This window comes from Delphinapterus leucas, chromosome 2, assembly GCF_059928025.1.
Source record: "Delphinapterus leucas isolate spDelLeu-1000000601 "Yukka" chromosome 2, BTC_Dleu_Yukka2, whole genome shotgun sequence".
NCBI classification, from domain to species: Eukaryota; Metazoa; Chordata; class Mammalia; order Artiodactyla; family Monodontidae; genus Delphinapterus; species Delphinapterus leucas.
Genome location: NC_143130.1, coordinates 11286742 through 11313044, shown reverse-complemented (window position 1 = coordinate 11313044; position 26303 = coordinate 11286742). Strand labels below are relative to the sequence as shown.

At 45.3% G+C, this 26303-nt stretch overlaps 1 protein-coding gene across 27 annotated transcripts in view; it reads left to right on the top strand.

Moving 5' to 3' along the window:
• The window catches only part of KIAA1217 (KIAA1217 ortholog), a 324087-nt gene that overhangs the window by 222217 nt on the left and 75567 nt on the right, over positions 1-26303 (top strand). For 24 of the 27 annotated variants that reach the window (XM_089906415.1, XM_022580504.3, XM_022580507.3 and 21 more), the window contains one exon: positions 24885-25717. In XM_089906415.1, the coding sequence (XP_089762541.1) occupies positions 24885-25717 (833 nt within the window). Of the gene's footprint in view, positions 1-389; positions 583-11301; positions 13053-16537; positions 19348-24884; positions 25718-26303 lie in introns of those variants that run through there. The other 3 variants (XM_089906414.1, XM_022580500.3, XM_022580499.3) reach the window with 3 other exon arrangements.

Below are 26303 nucleotides of genomic sequence, written 5' to 3'. Positions count from 1 at the left end.
GGACCATTCTTCTTTTATTTCTTTTTTTAAATTGAACTATAGTTGATTTACAATATTGTGTTAGTTTTGGGTGTACAGCAAAGTGATTCAGTTACATATATTTTTTTTTCAGTTTCTTTTCCCTTATAGGTTATCATAAGGTATTGAATATAGTTCCCTGTTCTATACAGCAAATTCTTGTTGCTTATCTAATTTATGTATAGTAGTGTGTATCTGGGAACCATTCTTTTCTTTACACTTTTTCTTAAATTTCTCAGCATTTTATATAAATGCTTTTATATAAATCGTGTAACTTTTATATATGTATATATATATATTTGTAGGGGGAAAAGCACATGTTGATTTTTCTTAAGAGGGAAGAAAAGGTTTTTAAGCTATAAATCACCTGGTGCTAAGCCATTTCCTTTCTGTCCTGCTTTTTGCCCATGGGGTCTGCATGTAATTTGCAGGAGCGATACGTCTGCTCCTGAGACACTTGAACTGCTACTCCAGACTGGTGGCTGAGGAAATACACCTGATCTGTGTCATTGAAGTTACCTCAAGAAACAGGCCTGGCTGACTTGGAATCATAGAGTTTCAGAGGTAGAAATAAGGTCTTACACATCATCTTTTATAACCCGTCACCTGTCAGTTGAGACTCTGGAGGCCTGGCATGGATGGAGTGACTAGGTCCAGATCACAAAATTAGGAAGTGACAAAAACCTCAGACCAGCTCTTTCTCCATCTCTAGTGCCCCCCTGCTTTAGTTCTCACCCCACTGGGTCCCCCAAGGTGTGTTTTCTTGGTTGATTTAGGAAAAGACTCTACGTCTGACTTCCCTGAGCCGTCCGTGTTGCAGTTAAGTGTAGCCAGGTCCCCGCTTCCTGTTCAGATAGCAGCCCAGCCCTGCAGTGGGACCAGAGCTCATTAATTGGAAATGCATGGGCCTGGCCCAAAAATTAAACGGATTTGGAGCTAACCAGATTTAGGTTATCCAATATTTTTATTGAAAGAGAATAGGCCATCAAGTCAACTGAAGAAACAGCAGCCGCCTCAAATTATGAGATGCTTTGAATGAAGCAATCTTGGCTTAAAAGAGTTGGGAGGCATTATAGCATTATTTGCAAAAGTCAGCCTCTTTGCTGAAGCAATGGCTCCTACGATTACCCTGTTGGAAACTCCTGCATATCCCTACTCAGAGTACTTTGAAAGTTGTCCTTCACCTGGAACCAGTGATTTTTGACAGCACATAGAAAAACAGATTCCTACATTTTCATGATTATATAATGTTGTTGTACGGAGTATTGGAAAGATAAGTAGCACAAAGAACCTGAGAGTTAATGAATATGATCGTTCATCGCAACTAGGTAAGAAAGAAAAGGTCAATTTAACACTGACATCAAGAAAAGCATTAAAGGGCTTCCCTGGTGGCGCAGTGGCTGAGAGTCCGCCTGCCTATGCAGGGGACACGGGTTCGTGCCCCAGTCCGGGAGGATCCCACATGCCGCGGAGCGGCTGGGCTCGTGAGCCATGGCCGCTGAACCTGCGCGTCCGGAGCCTGTGCTCCGCAGCGGGAGAGGCCACAACAGTGAGAGGCCCGCGTATCGCAAAAAATAAAATAAAATTAAAAAAAAAAAAGCGTTAAAGAGTAAATAATACAGCTGGTGTGAGGATGTGGGCGAAATGGTGATAGTCTCTTGTAACTGAGCAAAGTGTAGAAACCAAGGCTTTAAGGTAAAGCCCAAATTACGGAGGGGACAGAGCAAAACGTCATTAAAGATTATACAGCTGACAGCCATGAACCGTTCTGATGTCAGAATAAAATCTAATTCTTGTTTAAGCGTCCTCAGGACCTCCGGTGTCTTGTTACTTGGCCCAAAAGAAAAGCTGTTCAGTACCTCATTTTTGTGCAGATTTATTTATTTAAGGCCTGTCCAGATAAAAGGTGTGAACGCCGAGTGCATCGTTCCAGCAGGAGGGACACTGGTCCTTGCTCAGGCTGCACTAACTCACCCCATATTCCTGAAATATGAAGACTGTTTCCCTCAGTTGGTTGATCGCCACATGTACTTGATTTCTTTCTTTTTATTTATTTTTTTCTTTCCCTGTGAAATCAAAGGTCATGCTTTTCCCTAGTTCTGATTGAACTCTTTGAACCTGTTCCTTTTCGCTTGCCCTTGGTATGGTATCAAGAGCTGCCAAAGGAAAACCGAAACAAGAAATGGTAATGATGTCAATGATGAGGTAGTTCAGACATAGTGGGGACCTGATCTACAAGGCACTTAAACTTCAAAGCAAACGCCTCTAAAGCGTTGGGTGTCACTGTCAGGGTCTGAAGGCTGAGCGACAGATGAGCGACTAGGGCTGCTCCTTGTATCCCCTTCCAAGGAGAAGGCAACTGAATAGAACATTCTGTAGGTGGGTCCCTACTCCCTTGCCAGAGGGACTGAGGGAACATTCTGGTTACATATCCACAAAGTGGGTATCATTTTTGCTTGCCTTGAAAAGCAAATCTAAAAATATATTTCCTAGCAGCTGTGTGACTGCAGAACAAAACACAAAAAATCTGCTCTACTGCAGCGCAAATTACTCACTAGATATCTCCAGGGTTCAGATGTTAATGCTTCAGAAATTTCCCGCAGATTTTACTGTATATATTTAGACCAAGGAACCTATTAGCTTGCGATCCACTAGAACCTCTACATTCTCATGAAAATAAGAAATGTGCCACTGTTGGCAACTTAAGGCTATAATTATGTTAATCTGACCATTCTAAGACTGAAATACGTTGTTTTAAAATGTTTCTGTATTTTTTATTATTCGTGACGATGATCTGAAGAAACTTGGTGAAATGCTAATAAGTTTCTATTCAGTATCACTTTGTGACTAGAGCATAAAAATGAGTCAAACGTGGTATTTGGATATTTTTAATTTGGGCAGAGAATTTTTATCTACAGATATGTACTCATATACACAGTGCATCTTAATAATATGAAAACTACCCAAATGTACTTTTATATTTTAAATGTAGAGATAGTGCATATACATGCAAGGCCGTCTCCACGTATATGCCCAATAACAAAAGTTTCAACGTTTGCATTGAATCACCACACTTTGCTATACCAAAAAAAGGAAAGGTCAAAAATCATTTTTTGAGCAATACCACAAGGTAAATGTTTTTCTATCAAGAAGTATTCTAAAGCACATGGGTCCCTGTTTTTAATGTGGGACCAGACTAAAATGGACTGTGTAGTTGAAATTCTGAGCACATCCGAAAGCTTGCCTTTAGCGACTTGGTTCAGCTTCCTCCTCACCAACCAAAACTTTTATTCCAGCCACAGTCAAGTGATGACATAGATTCTCTTTTCATTCCCAAAGAGAGGTTCTCCCGGCTGATAAGATAGGAAGGGAAGGGCTTCCCTGGTGGCGCAGTGGTTGAGAGTCCGCCTGCCAATGCAGGGAACGCGGGTTCGTGCCCCGGTCCGGGAGAATCCCAGGTGCCGCGGAGCGGCTGGGCCCGTGAGCCATGGCCGCTGAGCCTACGCGTCCGGAGCCTGTGCTCCACAACGGGAGAGGCCACAGCAGTGAGAAGCCCGCGTACCGCAAAAAAAAAAAAAGATAGGAAGGGAAGAAGAAGGATCCAAAACAAAGATGTGGGTCATCACCCATCTCACAATTTTTATAAATAATTAATACTTGAATCTGCTAGTTGAACCAGTATCAAGTGGATGGAGAGTCTTATGTCTCCTGATCTGGGGTCAGGATCACCAATTCATGTGGGAATGGGAATGAGGAAAAGCGCCTCCTTGAAATGTTATTTGATTGCATATGAATGGACTTTTTTTTCTCAAGGATGAGATCTTTGGAATATAATACAGCCTGGTGTTCTTGTGTTGGCTGCTTTCAGAATCTTCTTTCTTTCGTGAGCTCTTGTATCTCAAGAAGAGAGTGTATCATTCTCTTTACCCTCCTGTGCATGTGTTAAAGTGGGGATTAGCCATTCTATTAGTGTTGCTGTCACAATTCATGGGGTGAGCCCGTGAATGTTCATCGTACTGTGTGTGGACCATGCTCTTCTGCCCGCAAAGTCACATAAGGGTAATTCAGCTCATTTGATGTTCACAGCACCAGCAGGGTAAGTACAGAGGGTGTTCCCCAACTCACTTAGCAGCAGAACCAGTGGCAGGACCACAGTCACCGCCGTGAGACCACAGCCCAAGGAGATCCTCGGGAACAGAAACCAAGTCTTTTCATTCATAATCCAGCACTCTCTCCACCACACCCTGCTGTCCTCCTTCTGTATCATGGTGAAGAAGGGTACTGATCAAAGAGGGAAGATGATTCAATCTTTTTTTAAAAAAAACTTTGGAAACTACTTTGTGGGCTTCAGCACATTAAACAAGTTGAGAGTTGAGGGTCTCTGGAATCAAGACGTCTTCTGATTTTAAGAAACTCCCTTTGTCTGTTTATCGACCCATATCTTCCTGTCCTCTTTTGGAGAAATTTTGCCCCAATGTTGCTTTTCAGAGAAAGGAAGAAAAGTGAGAGAAAGGATAATACAAAGAAGAAAAAGAAAGCTGGAGGTTGGCTTGGGCAGTGGGGGAGGATGAGGTACTTTGGGGTCAGCCTGGAGCCTGTTTCTCTTTGAAGGGAGTTGCAAGCTCTCCCTGATAATCATGAACTTTGGAAGGCATCCCATAGATGACAAGGCATTTTTGTCACCTGCCTCATCTCCTGTGTGATAGGATTCTTTCCTTTCAGGGGGCAGTGTTTGGAGGTGGGGGGAACACAACTAGATCGGGGCTGCCCTTTTGCCTGATGTGGGCATTTTGTCACATGGCACGCGACTTCCTTACATACTGGGCCGGTAGCTGTCCATTTGGTTCCTCGTGGTTACTACGAGTCAGGAATGCAGGGCATCACTCAAGGGTAGGAATGCTCAAAGGCTCAGCAGTGTGTCCCTGGATGCAGGGAAGCAGATCTTGTGTCTGGCAGGGAGGCTCCTGGCCTGGTCAGAACCTGGCGGGGAGCAGGGACTGTCGGTGCAGGGTGAGGCCTGGAGGGGCATGGACAGAGAAGCACGCCAAGCCCAGCCTCAGGGTGTGCTCGACTCCCAAACTGGTTGTCTTTGAGCATGTTATTTATCCAAATAAGGAGAGGCAGTGGTTTTGCTGACCATCTCAGATTCCAAGCCTTGTGCACTGGCTGGCTGGTTGGCTGACTTGATATTTGAGCTGAAAACACAAAGGTATTCCTTTGAAATGGAGCATTCTCGTGGGGCTCCTGGGTGCCCTGGAGTCAATGTTTGGAAGGCAGTTATCTACCCACGTTTGTAGATAACAGTAATATGGTCTGATCTATGTTACTCTCCTCTCATGCCTCTTGCAACATTCAATCCAGATGACTTCGTTCAGGTATTTCTGGACCTGATTTTAGACAGGGAATAATACTGACCTTAGTGATTCTTGAACCACTGCCCTCCTTTGAACCTTGAACCATTCAGAGAAAGTCAGGTCTCTACACCGATTTCTTAACCCTAGAGTTTGAGATTGTTCTGGTCCTGGCATTTGACTTTGTTCCTTCATCTGTCAAATGGGGATTATATTGTTTATCTGATGGGAGTGTGCTAGGAATTAAATGGAAATGCATTTGATAAGTAAGAAGTCTCCAAAAATATTAGTTTCCCTTCCCTATCTCCATCTTCTCCTGGCAGATTTAATTGCCAGTATTTACAGATGGAGAAACTCTAGGTAATTATGATTGTCACCCAAAGTTGAGTAAGGTCAGCTTTCTGAATTAGGATTTAACCAAGCCCACAATAGAATGGAGATTTGGATGTGAGCTTGCCTCTCCCCTTTACTCCCTAGAGCAGTTTTTGTCAAAGAGTGGTCCCTGGACCAGCAGGTCAGCATCATCTGGGAACTTGTTAAAAAGGCAAATTCTCAGGCCCCACCCGAGTCCTGTTAAATGGGAAGTGGAGCGCGTTAATCTGGGTTTCAGCAAGGCCCCTGGGGGATTCTAATGTTGTTGAATTACGTTGAATTTGGAGAACCACTGCCCTAGAATAATTTGCTGGTCGGATCAGAGGTCTAGTCATTCCCCAGGACACTTGACACTTCCCCACCTCTGGTCTATGACCATGCCTTTCTTCCTGCCTGGAATTCCTGAGAAAGGAAACTCTTTCTTCCCTACTGAAATTCTGCTCATAATTTGTGGACTCGCTTAAATCTCACCTCTTCAGAGAAGTGTTCCTCAACTACCCCAGCTAGAAAAATCTTGTTCTTCTAGAGATTCCAGAGGGTTTGTCTGTCGCACCTATTTGACACTTGCCACAGTTATTCTTGCTTTTTGTCTTATTTTTATTACTCATGTCCATGCTTCATCTTCTCTACTCTTAAAAGGTAGGAACTGTGCCGTAAAGATTCTTTTTCCTTCCTCAGCCTTAACCCTGGGCTTTGCATAGCTTTGCATACATAGTGACTACTCACATATTTCACAGACCCACAAAATGTCGCCTTTGGAATGGGCCTGAGAGACAACAAGAGATCAGACTTCTTGCTTACAGGTAAAGAACCGGATCTTAACACCTGGATCAGAAGTCAGGTTCCGGGGCTTCCCTGGTGGCGCAGTGGTTGGGAGTCCGCCTGCCGATGCAGGGGACACAGGTTCGTGCTCTGGTCCGGGAAGATCCCACATGCCGCGGAGCAGCTAGGCCCGTGAGCCATGGCCTCTGAGCCTGCGCGTCCGGAGCCTGTGCTCCGCAACGGGAGAGGCCACAACAGTGAGAGGCCCGCACACTGCAAAAAAAAAAAAAAAAATAAGTCAGGTTCCATGATACCCAGTTTGGTGTTCTTCCTTCTCCACGTACTGCATTGACTGGTGAGAGACACCTGACTGGGACACGCGGGGCCACTGGCCTGGTCCAGACTAGCAGATGTCCTTGGTTTGCTGCCACAGACTCTAGCTAAACCCAAGGAAAACAGATGGGTTTTCAAAAGTATATTCATGTAATTTATAAACCTGGAACCCTTTCAGTTCTTCCATAACTAATGAGAACTGGGAAAGTTCACAAGCCTATCTAATTATATAACAAATGGCATCTATTCCCAGTCATACGTGAGAGAATTTTGCCAGTTCACATACTCAGTATACCTGGGACACCCATGGAACTTCTTTTAGTTTCAAGAGTTGCTGTTAAGAGTAGAAAGGAAGTGGCTCTTCTGAACCCAGGAAGAATATGCACAAGGGCTGTTTTGATCTGGATCTGCCATCATTGTTTTTTCATGTTTATTTTGAGGGAAAAATTGAACTTGGTGGATTTGTTGAATTATTGTCCCTCAATGTTATCCTCTGGGACTCTTTGCTCACACAACCCTTTCTTCTTTTGACACTGGCTAATATTGTGTAGCCGAGGATCAAAAATAATGGCACGGGGCTTCCCTGGTGGCGCAGTGGTTGAGAGTCCGCGTGCCAATGCAGGGGACACGGGTTCGTGCCCCGGTCCGGGAAGATCCCACATGCCGCGGAGCGGCTAGGCCCGTGAGCCACGGCCGCTGAGCCTGCGCGTCCGGAGCCTGTGCTCCGCAACGGGAGAGGCCACAGCAGTGAGAGGCCCGCGTACCGCAAAAAAGAAAATAATAATAATAATGGCACGACTAAAACACCTTTCATCAGAAGCCATCCATAAAATTCCCTTTAAAATTGGCTTTGCTGACATAGCTCACCTTATATTGTGTTGTTTGTTCTATCACTTGGTAACAGAACCAGCACATATCCTACCCCGATCAGTGTGAAAACAGAGCGGAATGCAGGCAACGGGATGATTCCAATAGAAGGGCCACGGTTATAACCCAGGTACACAGAGTTGATTCCAGAAAAGTTGTAAGGGAAGAAGGGGGAGAGGGGCAGGGGGACAGGAGGCAGGCCTGAAGGGGTTAAATCTACCAGGGAACGCTTGGTGTTAAGAAGCCGAGGCTGTTCGAAGCCCTGAGAAAGGGGCTGATGGCGATTTGAGTACTACATTGTGAGAGGGCAGTGGCAGACCGAGAATAAAAGACCATTTGTTTTCCAACTTGGCATCATCCATTCATCAGTTTGTTTACCAGCATTGTCTCCAGTGGTCTCTGAAGAATATCTGTCCTTTAAGCTGTAGCTATAGAGCGTAAAATTCTAGGTAGATCGTTGTCAGTTTGCTGTTTAGGTTTGGATACGGGGAGGATGTGTTGTATCATCAAACTAAACTTTTTTTAAAAATTCTTACATTGTTGTGAGCATCCTAAAGCTATATAATGTTGTGTCAGCTTTCTTTCACTTACAACATAATCACCTAGATCCATTTCCTGAATGAAAGGTAAGTGGGACGTAGGGCACAGTGACAGAGGTGGAACGCATCTGAGAGATGTGGTCCCAGGAATGTCACCCAGTAGCGGAATCGGGGTCCTAATGGTAAAGAATGTTAATCAGATGAGGCCCAGATATTTTATCCCATAAGCAATCTGGTGTCCGTGACTAATGAAGACATATATATGTGCGTATACATATACGTATATGTGTATATACACGTATTTACACGTATGTAACTGGTAATGTAATGATACCCATATAGTGATAATCAACTAGTGGTATATATGAGGATATGTAAGTATATTATATATAAACATAATGTATACTAATATGTATATTAGTTAAGTACAGTGTATAATTATATAACTAATTTTGAGGCAGGAAGATAAAAATGAATAGGAAGTCAAGAGAGTACCTGTATCATTATATCCTAAAGCCACTGAGATGTCCTGTTACTATTTTTCTTTGCCCTGAAAATCTGGACCTGAAAGGCGAGCGAATGAGGTGCTTCTCGAGTGGAGTTCACCAGACTGCCCACTCATGGTCAAAACTCAAGTGCATTGACCCTCAGTAATTCTGTAGGGAAGACCTTGGGAGCATGAGTCCTCGCAGAGCTGCTCAGCGACCTGAAGGACGTGAGATTTCACACTTAAACAGAGAAGGAAGTAGTGACAGTGTTGAGGCTGAAGATGGGGATTCTCGCTGCCTTGCTTCTTAGCCCTGTGCGAAGTTGGACAAGGTTCTTATCTCCTCACACTTCCATTTTCTCACCATTCACCTGTGGAGAGTGACACCGGACCTCCTGACCCGTGCACCTCACTTCGTTCTGTAACTTGTGAAATAAAATCACCATTGAAAGCACTGTCTAAACTGCAAACTGCTGGATGATGACGATGATGATGGTGGTGTGTGTGTGTGTGTGTAGCCATCTTCCATCGTACCTTCACCCCATGGAGTTATCTAGATTTTTCTTGGCTGTCATCCCAAGATAAGAGAAGTGGAGGAGAGGGGAATTCCCTGGCAGTTAGGACTCCACGCTTCCACTGCAGGGGGCAGGGTTTCAATCCCTGGTCGGGGAACTAAGATCCCACATGCCTCGTGGTGCGGCCAAAAAAAGGAAAAAATAAGTAAAATCCTTCGTAGAATGAAAAACACTATAAATAAATAAAACAGTATATTATATATTGTAGGATGTTATGTTGACCAGTGAAATAGGAGTTTAGAGACTTGTCCTAAAAAGAAAAACAAAATCTAAGGCACTGAACATTTGTATTTGGATGATGGAGATGACTTATCTCGGAGCACCAAAAGGGGGTTGTGTATAAAAGTAATTGTCTGTGCAGGAAATGGGTGGATGTGCAGAGATGAGATAAATAATGAGGAGTTCTTTGTACCATCCGTTGCAAGTGGTAGCAAGAAAATATCGTTTTACAAACTGTAACTATTTTAGGTATAAAAGGAGGTTGTCCTTGCCTGAGTATCCCAACAGAAGATTGAGTGTCGGTATGAGGACATTGTTCTTTTATCTGTGCTGCAGCTCTGCACAGTTACTGATTGTGGCTTGGGAGTTACATGATTTATTTCATGTTACTTGTTGTGCGTTTCCATCCTGAGATCTTGAGTCACCACTGGGCACAGTATTAAGTCAGCCAGCGGGTCTGGTGCAGGAGGGCTCAGCAGAGTTGGCTGTGTCAAAATATTTGTGGGAATAACGCTCATCTTAAATATAGCCAGAAGCTCACCGTGTCTTTCCTGAGAATTAAATAATTTTGGCAACAGTCTGTCTGTCTCGTGTTTGGGAAACATTCCATTTATGACCAAATGAAACATTAATAGACCTTCCAAATGACCATCTTTCCAATTTTAACAGTGTAAGAAAGATGAATTTGAAAATTTTCCAGCATCAAAATCACTCCCCTTCACAATGGCATCTTTGTGTTTATAAGAGTGGTTTAGATTTTCTTTTAGCATATGTACTTTTTTAAAAAGCCAATAAAGCAGCAAATGCGAAAGGGGAAATAGGAATAAATTTCACAAGACCGTTAGCCTTACCAGAGCATAAAAAGTATTTCCTGTTGAGGTAATGCTGACTATTTATTAGCATGTCTTTTCTTAATACTCACTAGAAATAAATTGCTTCCACTTTGCCTATAGTGCCAGTCAGTGAAAGGAACAGGGAGAATGAATAGTAGGACACTTGACACACTGCTGGGAAGCGCAGGTTCACAAAGGTTGTAGCATCTGAGCTAGGCAGCTGAGAACTTGGCCAAGTAACAGAACCAGAGCGTGCGATGTTGGTGATTGGGTCCACCCAGAATGAGCCAAACTTTGCAGTAAGTTGTCCTGTAAGAGCCATTCTCTGGAGGGCATAGGCCACCCAGGTGAAGCCGAGTTCTGTGGCACCAGAATCCTGTTTAGGAAATTACCTTGCCTGATCCCCCAGCCGGCACTGGGTTACTGAACTCCCCTCTCTCTTGGGTGACCTGGGCACTGAATCCTTACTAGAGAGCATTTAACTCATCCCGATTCACCACGGGATTGGGCCAGCTCTCACGCTCCTGACAGTGGATTACTGCTCTAGTCCTGACCAAGCCATGCCTCTCCTGCCCAGACGGTGCCCTGAAGCATTTTGAGTGTAAAAGAAAATTGCCCTGAACATGGCAGGAAGGAAGAGATGGGAGAGGTGACCAGGACCATGTCTCACCGTGCACCCACCGACTCCCAAGGTAGCAGGGCCCACAGAAGCCACCTGCCGCTAAAGCGGCGGACGTGGACTCCCGTGCTGAGCTTGGCGGGGTTCACGTGGCCAACAGCAGTGGCAGCTCAGTGCTTCTGGGCTGGGGGGCAGGGCCAGCAGAACCCAGACACTCCACATTCGTTCACCTCCCTAATGGTCCTACACATACGAAGAGCCAGGTCCATTCGTACAAGAATGCTGCTGGTTAGGACATCTTATGCCCTACAACTGGGGCTTTGGGGAGGCAGTCAGGGTGGGACCACAGCTTCACCTCCATCCCCCTTCCTGGAAAGCACGCGTTTGACTAAGGGACCAAGACCTGCCAAATGGATACCATATGTGTCAGGGGCCAAGACTGTGTGCTTCCCATACTCTGGTGAGAGATAACAAACTCTTGCCAATTAGATTAAAAATCAAAACAAGGCTTTTCACATTCCGTCTACTCTTCTCCGACCTCTTAGGTGGCATCTGTTACAACCACTTCATCCAAATATTGTTTCGAATGAGACATCTTAGGAGGAAAGCAATGTCATGGGCTCCGTGTTCTCCTTCCTTTAATCAGAGCTTTTTGATAGCAGTAAACAGTTTTCTTTAGAGAGAGAGAGCCTGCGACACTGACTGGATTTGAATTTAAGAAACATCATGGAATTCTTTTGGTCAGCAAGAACGACCTCTAAAGGCCTTAAAATGTTTGAAAAATGCACGTGGTCGTGGGGTGTGGCGTAAGGCCAGCAGGGCTTCCAGCCCAGCCTTCAGAGCTGTTTGTCCCTGGGTTCCCCACTGGAATGGCTTTCTGCCCCATTCAGTCCCCGAGGGCTCAGAAAGCACGACGGTGATTACACAGAGCCTACCTGGGAGCTAAGGAAATGCTTCCTCGCTCTCACCTTTTGTTGGTAATATGTTAATACCTGTCTCTTCTGAGGGCTGCACAAGCCACTTCTTGTTGGGAACACAGCCCTCCTAGTGCCTGTTCCCCTGGAAGAAAAGAGCTGTGTTGACAGCGATTGCCCACGGGGGTCTCCGGAGACTGCCCTGGCCTTCCCCTCCTCTGTCTTGTCGAGGGTAAGGCAGAAGGACTCGGGCTCCCTTTCCCAAATACCCTCTTTGCTTAGCCTTGGCTGGTCCTCTGTCTCTTTCCCGCCCCTTTCAGGTATGTTTTCTAGAATGATTGCACTTGCCTGGTGCTGCCTAGGTCTGATTCATGGCTGCTACTCAAAGTTCAGCTTGGTAAAACCTGGTTAATTAATAGACAGCCTCCTCTGTCACCCTCATGTTTACCCTCCGGCGTTATAAACCAGGGGGAAAGGCTCACGTTTCTTTCGGTTGTCAACCCACAGACTTCAAAAGTCTGGCAGCAGAATGGGCATTGGGTGCTGGCCCATCTGGGTTTTCTCAGGAGCCCCCCCGTCTCCAGCAGAACACTGAGCGTTGGACCTGGGGAAAATGAGCATGTTGGGGTTTCTGATGATTTTGTTTGCTGGTCGCTGGTCATTTGCTTGTGTTCGTGACCCTCTTCGCCTTAGTAAGATCTGTCTTGTAATATTTCCTTCATTGTTACCCCATTTACCTAGGCCTCTCTGAGTTCATTTGTTGGTGTGTGTTTTCCGTGTGAGCAGTTGTTAGAGGACTGAGTCACCCGTGCGGTAGCCTGTGGTTGGATGTGGGCTGAGGTTATTCAGTGACTAATATCCAAGGGGAGGAGAAATTGGCTTATCATGGGGAGGACGTCTTTTTATCCATGCCTGTAGCAGCTTCGCTCAGAAGACCGGGGTAAAACAGAATGGTCTTTACTGGTCGTGAACACCAGGGAACATTTTAGGATCTGTGTTTGTGTGTGTGTGATTTCTTCTCTGAAAAGAAAGCTGTCTAAAATGTCCACGTGTGGAACCGGGGATTGAGATGAAGCCGGCAAACAAAGGAATCGCGTGATTGAGAGCTCAGCCAATGTGCTTTTTCCCGGCGTTAGCTGCACAGGTGATTTCCTTAAGAGAAAGTAAGTGGCTTTAATTCTTTGAGGATGAAAGAGTCTCCTAAGACCCATTTTCAGTTTTGTCTGGTGACTTCATTGTATGGTCTGATTGAGTGGTGTGTTTACAAATCCTAGACTTGGAAGGGTGGGGTTTGAAATACAATAAACTGTACATGATACTCCCTTCTGCAAAGAATATATATATATATATTTTTTTAAATGCTCCATAAAGAGACATGATTACATGAGACAGTTTCCCAAATCATTTGAAAGAAACATTTTTCATCCTAGATTTTTTTTTCCCAGAAGCCATTGTAAGTTTTTTCTCCTCCTCTTTTACATTCAAGAAACTTGTAAATGAGTAATATTGGATTTAACTTACGGTGTTTGGGGGGAAACGAAATATAGGTATGTTAGGATTCCTACCTCAGACTTCAGGTGATTAATTTGAAACTGCCCCAGATTCATTCTGGTCTTTAAGGAGGGTTAGCCAAGCAGCGTATTGAGCCGGGTGCTATGAGCAGGGCAGCGGCCTCTCAGCTGGGGCCACGGTGCAGAGGCTCTGGAAGAAACTATGCTGTTTACAAGAATTGGAGGGACTCACTCAACCAAGAGCTGGCCGTAGTTTGGGCAGTAATGGAAGGAGGGAGACAATGCCCAACAAACCGATGAACAATGAGGAACAGCCTCATTCATACGTTGCCAGTATATCTAGCGCAAATAAATGAATTTTTTCTTTGTCTGGGCCGAGGTGCAGGGAAATAAATATCCATGTTGTGTCCTGAGGAGGTGTTAAAAGAATCTTTATTTTTGTATTTAGGTCATCTCTTTCTTGCTGTAAAATTAAATGCTTTAAAGCTCACATAAAGACGTTAGGGTTGAAATTTTCTGGGCTAAAAGTGTCAGTGAGATAACATGTCAGACATTTTCAACTTTCTAAGAGCGATGAAATGATACAGAAGATTAGTGACCATCAGAAGAACTGGTGGGAGAATAAAGGATTCAGGTATATTAAGGTGAATAGCAACTGTGGGCATGTGTGTGTATGTGTGTGTTTTGCTTATTTATTTTACATTTAAAGTTTAATATAAGTTTCTCCTAAAAGGTCTGACTTTGAGTAATACTATAGGAAAAACGTAGCATGTATTTAATGTCATTTCTTTACTCGTTAGCCAAAACACAGTTAAAATACAAAACAAAACAAGACCATGCAAGTGCCTGATTCTAGGAAGATACCTCCATAGAAAGAACACTAATACAAAGGGCTGGGATTTTTTTTACACTATGAATTATAGAATCTTAACTGTCATCCTGGTTCAGTCAGTCATGCGATGAGTATCTCCTATATATAAAGTCCACTTTTTTTTTTTTTTTTTTTTTTTTGCGGTACACGGGCCTCTCACTGTAGTGGCCTCTCCCGTTGCGGAGCACAGGCTCCGGACGCGCAGGCTCAGCGGCCACGGCTCACGGGCCCAGCCGCTCCGCGGCATGTGGGATCTTCCCGGACCGGGTCACGAACCCATGTCCCCTGCATCGGCAGGCGGACCGTCAACCCCTGCGCCACCAGGGAAGCCCCTAGAGTCCACTTTTTATTGGAATAGCAAGTGGACTCCTTGGAAGAGCATACTGAAGACTTCAGAAAGATTCTTTCTTTCTGTCTCCCCATACCTTCTGCCTCATCCTAAGAGTGATTTGCCTTTGGTTGCTCTGTATCCTTTAGTGTATGAACCCAAGTTATCTAATTTTAAGGGTTTATTCAAGCGGTAGGTTTAAAACATTTCCCTACTATATCATGGGAAGATGATGTCATTCTCTACTTGGGCTCCATGTAGAGCCAAGGATGAAATTATCAAGGTTCTTCTCAAAACTCAGTCTTGGAAAGTCAGTCCTGGGTTGGCAAACCAAAAGAATTTTGCCAAAGGCTTCCAACCTCTAGGTCACCCATATTGATGGAGACATTCAACCTTAGATTACCTGTTTTGGCATAGCAGAATGCTTGTATTCCCCTCCACTGTGGATAACTCAGGTGGACAGTAATTCATTCAGTGACCCTGTTGGATAATGGCAGGATTATTTTGAAGTGGACAAGGCAGGGCTGACATACAGCATTACCATCAGGTACGTAGTGTTGATTGCTTATGGCTACGATCCATCCTCGTTGGCTGAGGTCCCACTCTGGCTGGTTGGTACCCACGTGATACAGGCTGTTGGATGTTAAATATTTTTACTATCACCTGCATTTCCCATATGAATGCACAGTGTATCTGAATTATTGTTAATTAATTGTTACATTTCTTTCTGAATTCATCTGCACAAGGCGTCCAGAAAGTCTAATGAGATTTTTCTAATAAGTTTTTTCACATGTGTTTTATTTTAAATTTTATATAACTTCATTTCATTTAGTTATATAATGTGCCTCCTAGCCATTTCTTTTCACATCACCAAACATGTTTTTAAAAGACCTATGCAGGCATCTCTGTTGTTTTAAAAGAAATTTACTCAAATTTTTATTAATTAAAATTAACTTTACATTTTTCTTTCATTAATACTCTTTATTCTTCTAGACAGTTCTGTACTCCTAGGAATGTTGATGTCTCATTTTGCTCTCTTACCAGAAAAGGGGGGTTCTCTATGTGTTCATTTGGTTCAGGATCCCCCAAATCCAGATGAAGCTGGATGAGGAGGAAAGAGAGAACAGGGAGTAGTGACTAACCCCGTTAGGATTATTGTTCATCCTAAGTGGGTTCTTAGATGAAACCCTATTCTTTGGGGGCAGTGGGGATGAATAACAATAATGACAATAGTACCTACTATTTGTTGCACCTGATTGACGTTGAGCACCATGTGATGCTTTATGCACAGTGGCATGTTTGAATATATCTTTACGTGTGTTTGGGTTGATTATTGCATTGTGTGGTCTGATTGGGTGGGGAATTTGGCCAAATATGCACTGCCGGCTGAGCCAGTCTCTCTTGTATTTTATCACCTGTGAAGCCCTGCCATGCTTACCACTGAGTCTGACCTTTCTTTTCATTGAGCCCTGCATTGAGGAAGACAGGGGGGGAGCGGTATTTATAGAGGATCCACGTTGATCTACTACAAAACTTTGGTTATATGGTTGCTCCAGCCATTCTGGAATGGGAATCAGGTATATTACCGCACAGTGACCTTGGGAATGCCCTCCTGGTCTATGGCTGTGAGCCCCTGAGCCTTGAGAGTGTGTGGGCTGGAGCATCGGGACTGGGCCATGTGGTGGAGCGGACACAACTGGAGGCTGACCTTGACCTCACCCTAGGTGTGACTCCCCAAGGGCTAGGAAGTGGGGTGAGGGTCCCAGGGGTGAGGACAGCCTGAGGATATCCCAAGTCCGGTTTAGAGGGGGAGAACAGACTAGCCTACTGTGGCGTGCGTGCGTGTGTGTGGTGCGTGTGGTGTGTGGTGTGTCTGTGCGGTGTGTGTGTGTGTGTTGGGGAGGCAGGGGTAGTGGAGACAAAATCGTAACGTCGAGTGAGGAGCCTGCATACTCTGGGATCCCCTAGGGGCTCAGGAGCCGGTTCAGTTGGATAATGTACCCCTCAAAGGGCTCCTTTTGGTTGCTAATATTTGCATTTTGCCTGCATTTTTTTGTCAGTCATTTCTATTATGAAATCCACCATAATGTGTAAAACTCCCCGGGTCAGGGATTCTGCATTGCTAGGTCCTTCCAGTGACAAGATGAGGAAGCCTGTGGGAGACCAGCCAGTTCATCCCCTGCATCCTCATGACCAGATGTAGGTAAGAATGTATCCTCTCAAGAGCAGGAAGTTCCCCTCCAGGGCACGAACTTATGGGCTTGTTTAGAGCTGTGTCCTAGAATCATGCTTGGTTCTTAGCAAGTGCTTGGTAAATATTGTTTACTAAGTGAATGAATTTATAAGGTAAGGAATCAATATGTATTCAGGGCATTGGGCTCTGTTTCCTTTTCAACCTTCTTCTTGTTGCCTCTTCTGTGTCTTCTCTCACCCACACTATGGGTCTCTCAGCTGCTTATCTTGATTTTCGTCCATTTGAGCCCGTCTCCTCTCTCCTCACGCCCCTACCTCACCCACCCTCCAATCATTTATACCCTCCTTGTCTGTCACATGTCTGAGAAGTCCAAATGGAAATGTGGCTTCTGTGATAGCACAAATCAAACTAGAAGACAGAGCTTGGGAGGTGCCACTGGCTGTCCGTCCCCACCCTTGTAGCCGTTTGGAGAATCTCAGTGAGCATGACCCTCCTGGGCTTTGATCAAAACAAAAAGTACCACCTATTCACATCCTGAATTCATTTGTATTTTTGATTCTGCCCCTTGCTAAATAAAACGGTGCACCTGCAAATTAGTTTCCTCTTTTGCCATTAACTTGCTTCCTTTTTTTAAAATTAAGATCTAATTGACATATAACATTATATTAGTTTCAGAGGTACAACATAATAGTTCAATAGATGCATATATTGCGAAAAAATGACCACACTAAGTCTAGTTGACATCCATCACCACATAGTTAACAATTGTTTTCTTGTGATGAGAACTTTTAAAATCTACTCTCTTAACTTTCAAATACAATACAGTATTATTAACTATAGTCACCATGCTGGACCGTACATCCGCAGGACTTAAATGTATTTTATAACTGCAAGTTTGTATCTTTTGACCATCTTCACCCATTTCACACACATACCCCCAGCCCCCCGGGCACCCACCTCCTGCGTCTGGCAGCCACCGATCTGTTTTCTGTATCTATGATTCTTGAGTTATTGATTCTTTAGTCATTGTTTCTTCTAAAGGAGAGCTAGTGGGAGAATCCTAACTCTCCTGAACTGGGTGGTAATGAAACAGCCCAGAAATCACTGCTGCCTGGGCAAGTACTGCGGGGCTTATGACGACCTCTCCCAGCATGCTCACCATCGTCACGTGGCAGCCCCAGAGTGGGTACTGTTAGCATTCTTCCTCCCCGCCATGCCTGGGGTTCCCTTCCCTCTTCTATCTCTTGCCATCCCTACTATGCATTTGCCTCCAATTGCACTCATCTCCTGAATCATTATTTCCTCCTGACCTCTCAGATCTTGTTTCTCATAGTAAGGCATCAGCAAATGAGTAAAACTTCCCTCCAAACTTTTCCCATGCATCTCCTTTCTCTGGCCATGTCCCTATATTGTATCAGCTTGAAAAGATGCGAAAGATGCTTACTATCTACTTTCCAGGGCCTCCACTCGAAAAATGTGCCCAAGATGAGCTTTAGGAGACAGTTTAGCCCTTTTGGTACATTAGACCCACATAGTTTCTTAGTGTCTCTAAGAAGCTATGACCTCAGTATTTAAACCACTGCACTGTTTTTTCCCTCAGACCCCACAATGTTGAGCTCTACATCAGGTATATTCACTTCCGGTGATTGCTCTGACAAACTACCACAAACTTAGTACCTTAAGACACCACAAATTTGTTATTTCCCGTTGTGGAGATCAGAAATACAGAATGGTTTCACCGGCCAATGCCAAGGTGTTGGCAGTGCCACACTGCCTCCGAAGACTCTAGGGGAGAATCCCGTTCTTTGCCTTTTCCAGCTGCTGGGGGCTGCGGCATTCCTTGGCTCATGGCTCTCTGCTCCATCTTCAGAGTCAGCAGTGTAGCCTTGTAATAGGGAAGAAACTTTTGTGTTCTATTACAAGCTAGCTAATCACTAAAGGGATGTTGCCTATAAGCTTAAATTACACATAATGGCCCATCTCTGGGACCCCTGACTCCCAGGTAATAAGCATTAAGTTAAAATAATTTTTTTTAGCTCACAAGAAACGTCTTGACCAGACCCACCTGTGAATGACTGCAGGGAGAAAGAAATTAACACCTCCCCCTCTGGAGGCTGACCGGAAACAGGAAGTGTTTGACTTTACTCCCTCCCCTTTTAGTATAAAAGGAGCCTGCGTTCTGACTCAGGGAAGATGGTTGTTTGGTGGGGGTGAGTGTGTGTGTGCACGTTGTCTTCTCGGGCTGCTGGCTTTCCGAATAAAGTCGCCAGTCCTCACCCCGACACCTCATCTCTTGATTAATTGGCCTGGCGTGGGGCGAGCAGTATGAGCTTGGACTCAGTAACAAATTTGGGGGAGCCATCCAGCAGCCTTGCTGCTCCTGGCCAACCGGCCCCGGTTGGGGAATTCTCCGGTAAGGCCCTAGCAGCTGCCGGGTCCACTTGTCCTGAGGATCTTCCCTTCAAAGTTCCTCGAAGCAGCACCGGCTGCCCTAGCACTTGGCAGTTGGAGCAAGGAATGGCCATCTGGGAGCCGACAGTTTGCATGCAGTAGGGTAAGTCGCTCCAGTGTGTACAGCCGGGAACTGTGCTTCCTCTCTTCGTTTGGGGCCTTTTCTCCGGAATAAGCCAATTTGTTCTGTATTTGAGTGGGATACCCTGTTGGAGAGAGGCAGGAGTTGTTTGGGCTTCTACCCTGCGTGTCAACTGGTTTGTTTGTTTCTTTGGATGCTAGCATGTGTGTGGTGCCGTTTGTGTTCTGTTTGTCTTGAATTTCTATCTTTAAAAATGGGGGGCTGCCCTGGTGGCGCAGTGGTTGAGAGTCCGCCTGCCGATGCAGGGGACGCGGGTTCGTGCCCCGGTCCGGGAGGATCCCGCGTGCCGCGGAGCGGCTGCGCCCGTGAGCCATGGCCGCTGAGCCTGCGCGTCCGGAGCCTGTGCTCCGCAACGGGAGAGGCCACAGCAGCGGGAGGCCCGCGTAGAGCAAAAAATGTTTCAACTGTTCCTGAAGAAAGTTCTCTGAGGTGCATTTTGGGTAAGGGATCTGATTACAGCTCTGAAGCCATGTGTCAGAGGAAGGTGATACTTTGTTACAATAGTGTGTAGCCGCAGTACCTGTTAGGGTCTCTACAGGGGGGTTAGGCGGGGTTATCTTGGGGCCCTGCGCACCATGTACTGTTACCCTTGCTGTGTTAATTATGTCATTTATGGTCTCCTGTGTCGTTGGTATATGTAAAAACCCAAGACCAAACTTGAGGGTTTATTTAGGATTTTCTGTGTGTTCTTTGGGTTTTGGGTTTCATTTTGTTTGGTACCATTTCTCCGTATACAGCCAAATCAGTTTTGTGATACTTTAAACTTTTACTGATGTCAAATGGAGAAAAGGAACAGGGAAAAACACCCTGTCTGCTCTTGTCCAAGAGTGGGACATTCCGAGGAAGAGAACGTTTCCACTTGGCTTGTAAAATCACCAAAAGCTACAAATAGAAATAAGTCTTTTCCATAAGTATTACTAAAAAGGGTTTAGCCATCTGTACAGGTGACCTTGATTTGTCCCATCTGCCAGAAACCCCGTCTGCATCCAATCTTTTGTAACTGATGCGTTTTACATTGTTGTACTTGATTCATGGCTAAAATTTTGGAATGGGAACTATGACATCCCTGTGTGTGTTTGTACGTGTGTTATAGATGTGTGGCATCGCCAGAAATTTGTAAAAGAGCTCTATTTAATTGGCTTAAAGGAAATTAAGTGCTTAAGTGAATACTCAAATATAAAAGAAACTGTCCAGAATGAGTTTCAGGCTCACGTCATCTAGGAAACTCAGTATTGAATTAATATCTGGTGTTAAAGTTAGCTTAAGCTTGTTGGTTTGATACAGGTATGTCATTAGAGTCATCAACATTAGGTATAATACTTCATTGTACCTGGATTTACTAGAAATCAAGTAAGACCTTATTATTCCTGTTAAAAAGTTTGTCAGCAAGAAAAATAATGTGACAAAGCTTTTAAGTAAATAAAGGTAAATGAAGAGTTTTGGTTAAACTCTATGGGAATAATGTTCTGGAAACGTCTGTCTGGAATAGTTTCTCCAGATTTTCGTACCTTGAAACTAAACTTAGTTCTAAGGTAAGATTGAACTTAATTAAGAAAATATATCTTGGGGCTTCCCTGGTGACGCAGTGGTTGAGAGTCCGCCTGCCGATGCAGGGGACGCGGGTTCATGCCCCGGTCCGGGAAGATCCCACATGCCGCGGAGCGGCTGGGCCCGTGAGCCATGGCCGCTGAGCCTGTGCGTCCGGAGCCTGTGCGCCACAACAGTGAGAGGCCCGCGTACCGCAAAATAAATAAATAAATAAATCTTGAAGGTAAAGTGGTACAAAATCTGAATTTGGTTCTCTAAGAGGACAAAGTTTTCTTAAAATATTGAACTCCTTTTAGTGATAGATCATGAGTTTTTGTTTAAGTGACCTGTATTTGCCATTGGGATCTTTTATCGCTGGTTAAAACTTTTGATATTTTTGACAGATGTCCCAAAGATCAAGTTCTAAGTGGGATTCATTTGACCTCTGGCTAACGTTGGGGTTTTCTGGAGGGTCTCTGGAACACCTCAAATTACTTGTTTTCTCTCCATCTCAGAGAGAGGAATATTAAACTAATTGGGCTTATTTGGTGTGATGAATTGTGTGGGAGGCATTGTCAAATGGGTGGTGATAAAACTTCTTAGGTTGTACTGTATGGGTAAATGTTATTAACATATATATTCCAGAAATTATATGGAACTCCTAAAATTCTGGCACATCCTGGTAAGTGATGTCAGTCATAACTTTAGTAATTACCGTATTGTCATAGCCGCAGCAGTGGTCAATTTTCTGTTCAGTTGCACTGTAATCCCAGCTGGTTGATGCCAAGGCAAAAAGGCATCCTTTTCACGGCTAGATGATCAGTTGCTATCTATAGTTTTACAGTGGCTTTTGAATGACACTCCAGCTATTTTGTGAAGAAACAAGCCAGAATAATGAAATCCTTTATGTGCAAGCATTTGTACTATTCCCAGGGAAAATAAGGAAGGGAATGAGAGGCCATGTTGCTTCAGACCTTAACTCCTCTGGCTGAGCTGGCTGTCCCAGCCGCTCCGGCTGTTATGTCAGTATATCCAACCCTTACACCACCTTCCATTCCTATCCAGGCCCAGTTCCTGACACTGGGGCCCAGGACTTCCCTCCTTATAGGATCAATTAGAAAATGCTGGGAATTCCCTGGCGGTCCAGTGGTTAAGGACTCGGCACTTTCACTGCGGTAGCCTGGGTTCAATCCTTGGTCGGGGAACTAAGATCCCACAAGCTGTGCAGCGCGGCCAAAAGAACAAAACAAAACAATCCTGTGCTAGTTTCTGGGGCACAGGGACTTGGTCTGGGATCGTCATCTAAGACCCAACAGGGCACCGAATGTGGGCCTGGAGCCACTTCTGGGACAGGGGTATTTTCCTTACGCCATTATCTCATGGGGGGCCTAAATGGAAATGACCAGCGGCTGGGTTTCTCAAACTTGTTTAGTTGGAAAGATTGCAGCCCTCCTTATAGAGAGGATGCTCTACACCTGAAGCCCACTTGCCAGCACCCACAGCTGAACCAAATGGGGACCCCGGTGAGGGAAGAAGGCCCTTATGAGAGCACTGCTCATTAGTGCGTCTTGGCAGGGCCTTGAAAGGGGAAACCAAGGCAAAAGGGTTGGAACAAAATTCAAGAAATTCAGCAAAACAAATGAAGACGCCTCTGAATTTTTGGAAAGGATTTATCAGGCCTACACACATCATACTAATGCAGATCCCGAGGCCCCTGCAAATATTAGAATGGTAAATTTGACCTTTTGGGGCAAAGTGCCTCGGATTTCAGGAGAACACTGCAAAAATTAGATGGTACATTTGGAATGAACCCATCTCAATTGGTAGATGTTGCTTTTAAAGTGTTGAGGGAACAACAACAGAAGAAAGATACAAAATGAAATGCCACTTTTTTGGCAGTGGCGTTGGCTTCCTGGAAGGCAGGTAACCCGGAGAGGTAGGCCACGACTGGGGACGGAACAATATGCTTATTGTGAGGAGTAGCATCGCTGGAAAACAGATTGCCCTCTGCTGAAACAGAAGAACAGTAGAAGATGAGAGCCTCTCATGGTAGAGAGGATGCTCTGAATGAAGAGACCCAGGGACTCCCTTGGCCTTGAGACACCCAACTCCCCACAGGAGCCAGGGGAGAAATTGACAGTGGGGGGATGAGCTGATTGACTGTCTGACAGGCCTCACCCTGAAGGTTTTCAGCACAATAGCGTGACATCTGAGTCCCACCAGAACATGCTTTAAGCCAACAGCTGGTACTTATGAACATCCCAGAAAAGGAGACCAAGCCCTTACCCCCAGAGTCTTCAAAATAACCCAGAGACTGCTGTCAGACCTCCCAGGTAGGGACTCAACACAGAGGAACCTGCCCCACCGAGGACTGACACATATTTACTCAAAGGCCTTGAGCCTCAGGAAATCTCAGATACCTGCTAGTGTTTGTGTGGACACCTTTTCAGGATCGGTGGAAGCATATCCCACCTGGACAGAAACTCTCTGAAGCGGTTAAAGCCCTCCTTAGCGAAATTATCCCCTGACTTGGATGAAGGCATTAAAACTGCATTCATCCTAGAGACGGCAATCAACAGGAAAAACCAAGAAAATGAACCATATATCAGAAAGGAACGTTGCTAAAACGTCAGGAGACATTTAACTTGGGATAACCTTGCTAGTTGCCATGCTGTGGATCAGTGGCTCCCAGAAGCAGGCTTAAATTAAACACCTTTAAAATATTGTATGGTACTCCATTCCAGGTGTGTGCCCAGGCAGGAGAATCTATAAACGCTAAAAGGCCTAGCGGTTGCCAATTACATTAAAACTTTGGGCTCTATACTGACCTCTGCTCCTGAGTTTGACTCCAACAGGTCTGCCCATCCAACTGAAGAAGATGGGAATTCCATTGCAGCTGGAGAAGGGGCCACCAATTTCTTTAATTGTGTCCAAATAAATAGCACAGGAATTTATATGTATTAGGAACTGGAACCAAAACCCCAAGTTCGATTATGAATTAGACAACAAAGTGCTAATAGGTTTCATTGGGTTCAAATAGTTGTAGATAAACAAAGGCTGACAAAAGATTCTAAGGAATATTCGTCACCTCCGTTCAACAGGAAGTAACCAGCCAGAGTGGTCTTCCTCCCTTTTCCCACAAGATTGTGGAATGGACATTGACAGTGGGGAGTTGTTATAGGGAAGAACCTTTTGTGTTCTATTACAAGTTAGTCACTAAGGGATATTGCCTATAAGCTTAAAATATACATAATGGCCCATCTCTGGGAACCCTGACTCCCAGGTAGTGAGCATTAAGCTAAAATACCTTTGTTTAGCTCACAGGAAACATCCTGACCAGGCCCACCTGTGATTTCTTTCTGCAGGGAGAAAGAAGTTAACACCTCCCCTCTGGAGGCTGACCGGAAGCAGGAAATGTTTGACTTTACTCCCTCCCCTTTTAGTATAAAAGAAGCCTGAATTCTAACTCAGGCAAGATGGTTCTTTGGGGAATGAGTCCACCATCTTCTCGGTGTGCTGGCTTTCCAAATAAAGTCACTCTTCGTGCCTCAACACCTCATGTCTCGGTTTATTGGCCTGTTGTGGGGCGAGCAGTATGAGCTTGGACTCCGTAACAGCATCTTCCCATTCTCTCTCTCTGATTCTGCTTCTGTCATCACATCTCCTTCCATGACGCTGACCCTCCTGCCTCTTTCACATCTAAGTGAATGCATTGCATTACTTTCACATAAGTGATTGTGATTGCATTGGGTCCACCTGGATAATCTCCCCCAACTCAACATCCTTAACAGGGGGTATCTGCAAAGGCCCTTTTGCCCTGTAAGGGGACATGGTTACAGGTTCCAGGGATTAAGGTGTGGACATCTTGCAGGGGCCACTATTCAGCCTACTTCATCAGGGAAACCACACTGAGATGTCTCTAAAAACATGAATATCAAAGTAGATTTTCTAATTTCTTGTTTTCTTTTCAGATGCAGAGAGAAATCGTTTATGCAAGAGGAGATGGCCCTGGTGCCTCTCGACCTGGACCCGCAACTCTTCTACCCCACGCCATTCCAAATTCTCCACCGTCCACTCCTGTGCCACATTCCATGCCTCCCTCTCCATCCAGAATCCCTTACGGAGGCACCCGGCCGATGGTCGTTCCTGGTAACGCCACCATCCCCAGGGACAGACTCTCCAGCCTGCCGGTCTCCAGATCCATCTCTCCCAGCCCCAGCGCCATCTTGGAAAGAAGAGACGTGAAGCCAGATGAAGACATGAGCTCCAAGAGCCTCGCGATGTACCGAAATGAGGGTTTCTACGCCGATCCTTATCTTTATCACGAGGGGAGGATGAGCATAGCCTCTTCGCACGGCGGGCACCCACTGGATCTCCCCGATCACATCATCGGGTATCACCGCACTGCAGTTCGTTCAGCCAGTGCTTACTGCAACCCTTCTTTGCAAGCGGAAATGCACATGGAGCAGTCACTGTACAGACAGAAGTCAAGGAAGTATCCAGAGAGCCTCTTGCCTACTCTGGGCTCCAAAACGCCCCCGGCCTCTCCTCACCGAGTCAGTGACCTGAGGATGGTGGAGATGCACGGTCTCCATAACGCCCACGGGCCCTCCCACGCCATGCAGTCAGACCGGGTCTCACCCAGCCGCCAGGCCTTCAAAAAGGAGCCCGGCACCTTGGTGTACATTGAGAAGCCACGGACGACTCCAGGATTAGCCGGAATTGTGGACCTCGGCCCTCCTCTTGTTGAGAAGCAAGTGTTTGCTTATAGCACGGCTACGATACCCAAAGACAGAGAGACCAGGTAAGGCGGTGAGGGTGTCCAAGGGTGGTCCACGCCCACGTGCTGGTTTTGAGGGCTGCCTTACAGAAGTCGAACCAAGAGAACAGTGGTCAGCTGAGCGCCAGCCTTGAGCACTGTGCCCTGTGGGTACTGGCCGCTGGGGGGTAGGGGAGGAAGAGTAGGACCAGAGGGCTGTTGTCAGCAAAGAGTTTCTAAATCCGGTGGTCGAGTGAGGCTGGGCAGTAGCCAGGCTAAAGGCAGGCAGGCACCCCAACAAGAGAGGTCAGAACGGGCCTCCCGAGTGTGGATCTAATGGCAGCATCGTTAATGTAAATCTGAATAATTGAGAAGAAAATTATGATTTCAGAAACCATTCAGACAAATCATCAAAAGCTGATCATAACAGATCTCCCACGGAAAGTGAGTGAGTGGTTCAAGTGTTACCTGTTTGAAATGGCGGTTTTTGTTCTTCCTTGTGAAGTTCAATTTTGTTTACTCATCTGGTTATGAGAAATGAAAAGGGTGTGTCACTGTCTGTCATCCAGGGTGATAAAAACATGAATTTGCATAAAAATAGGATGGTGTCGATGTAATACTCATTGAGGAG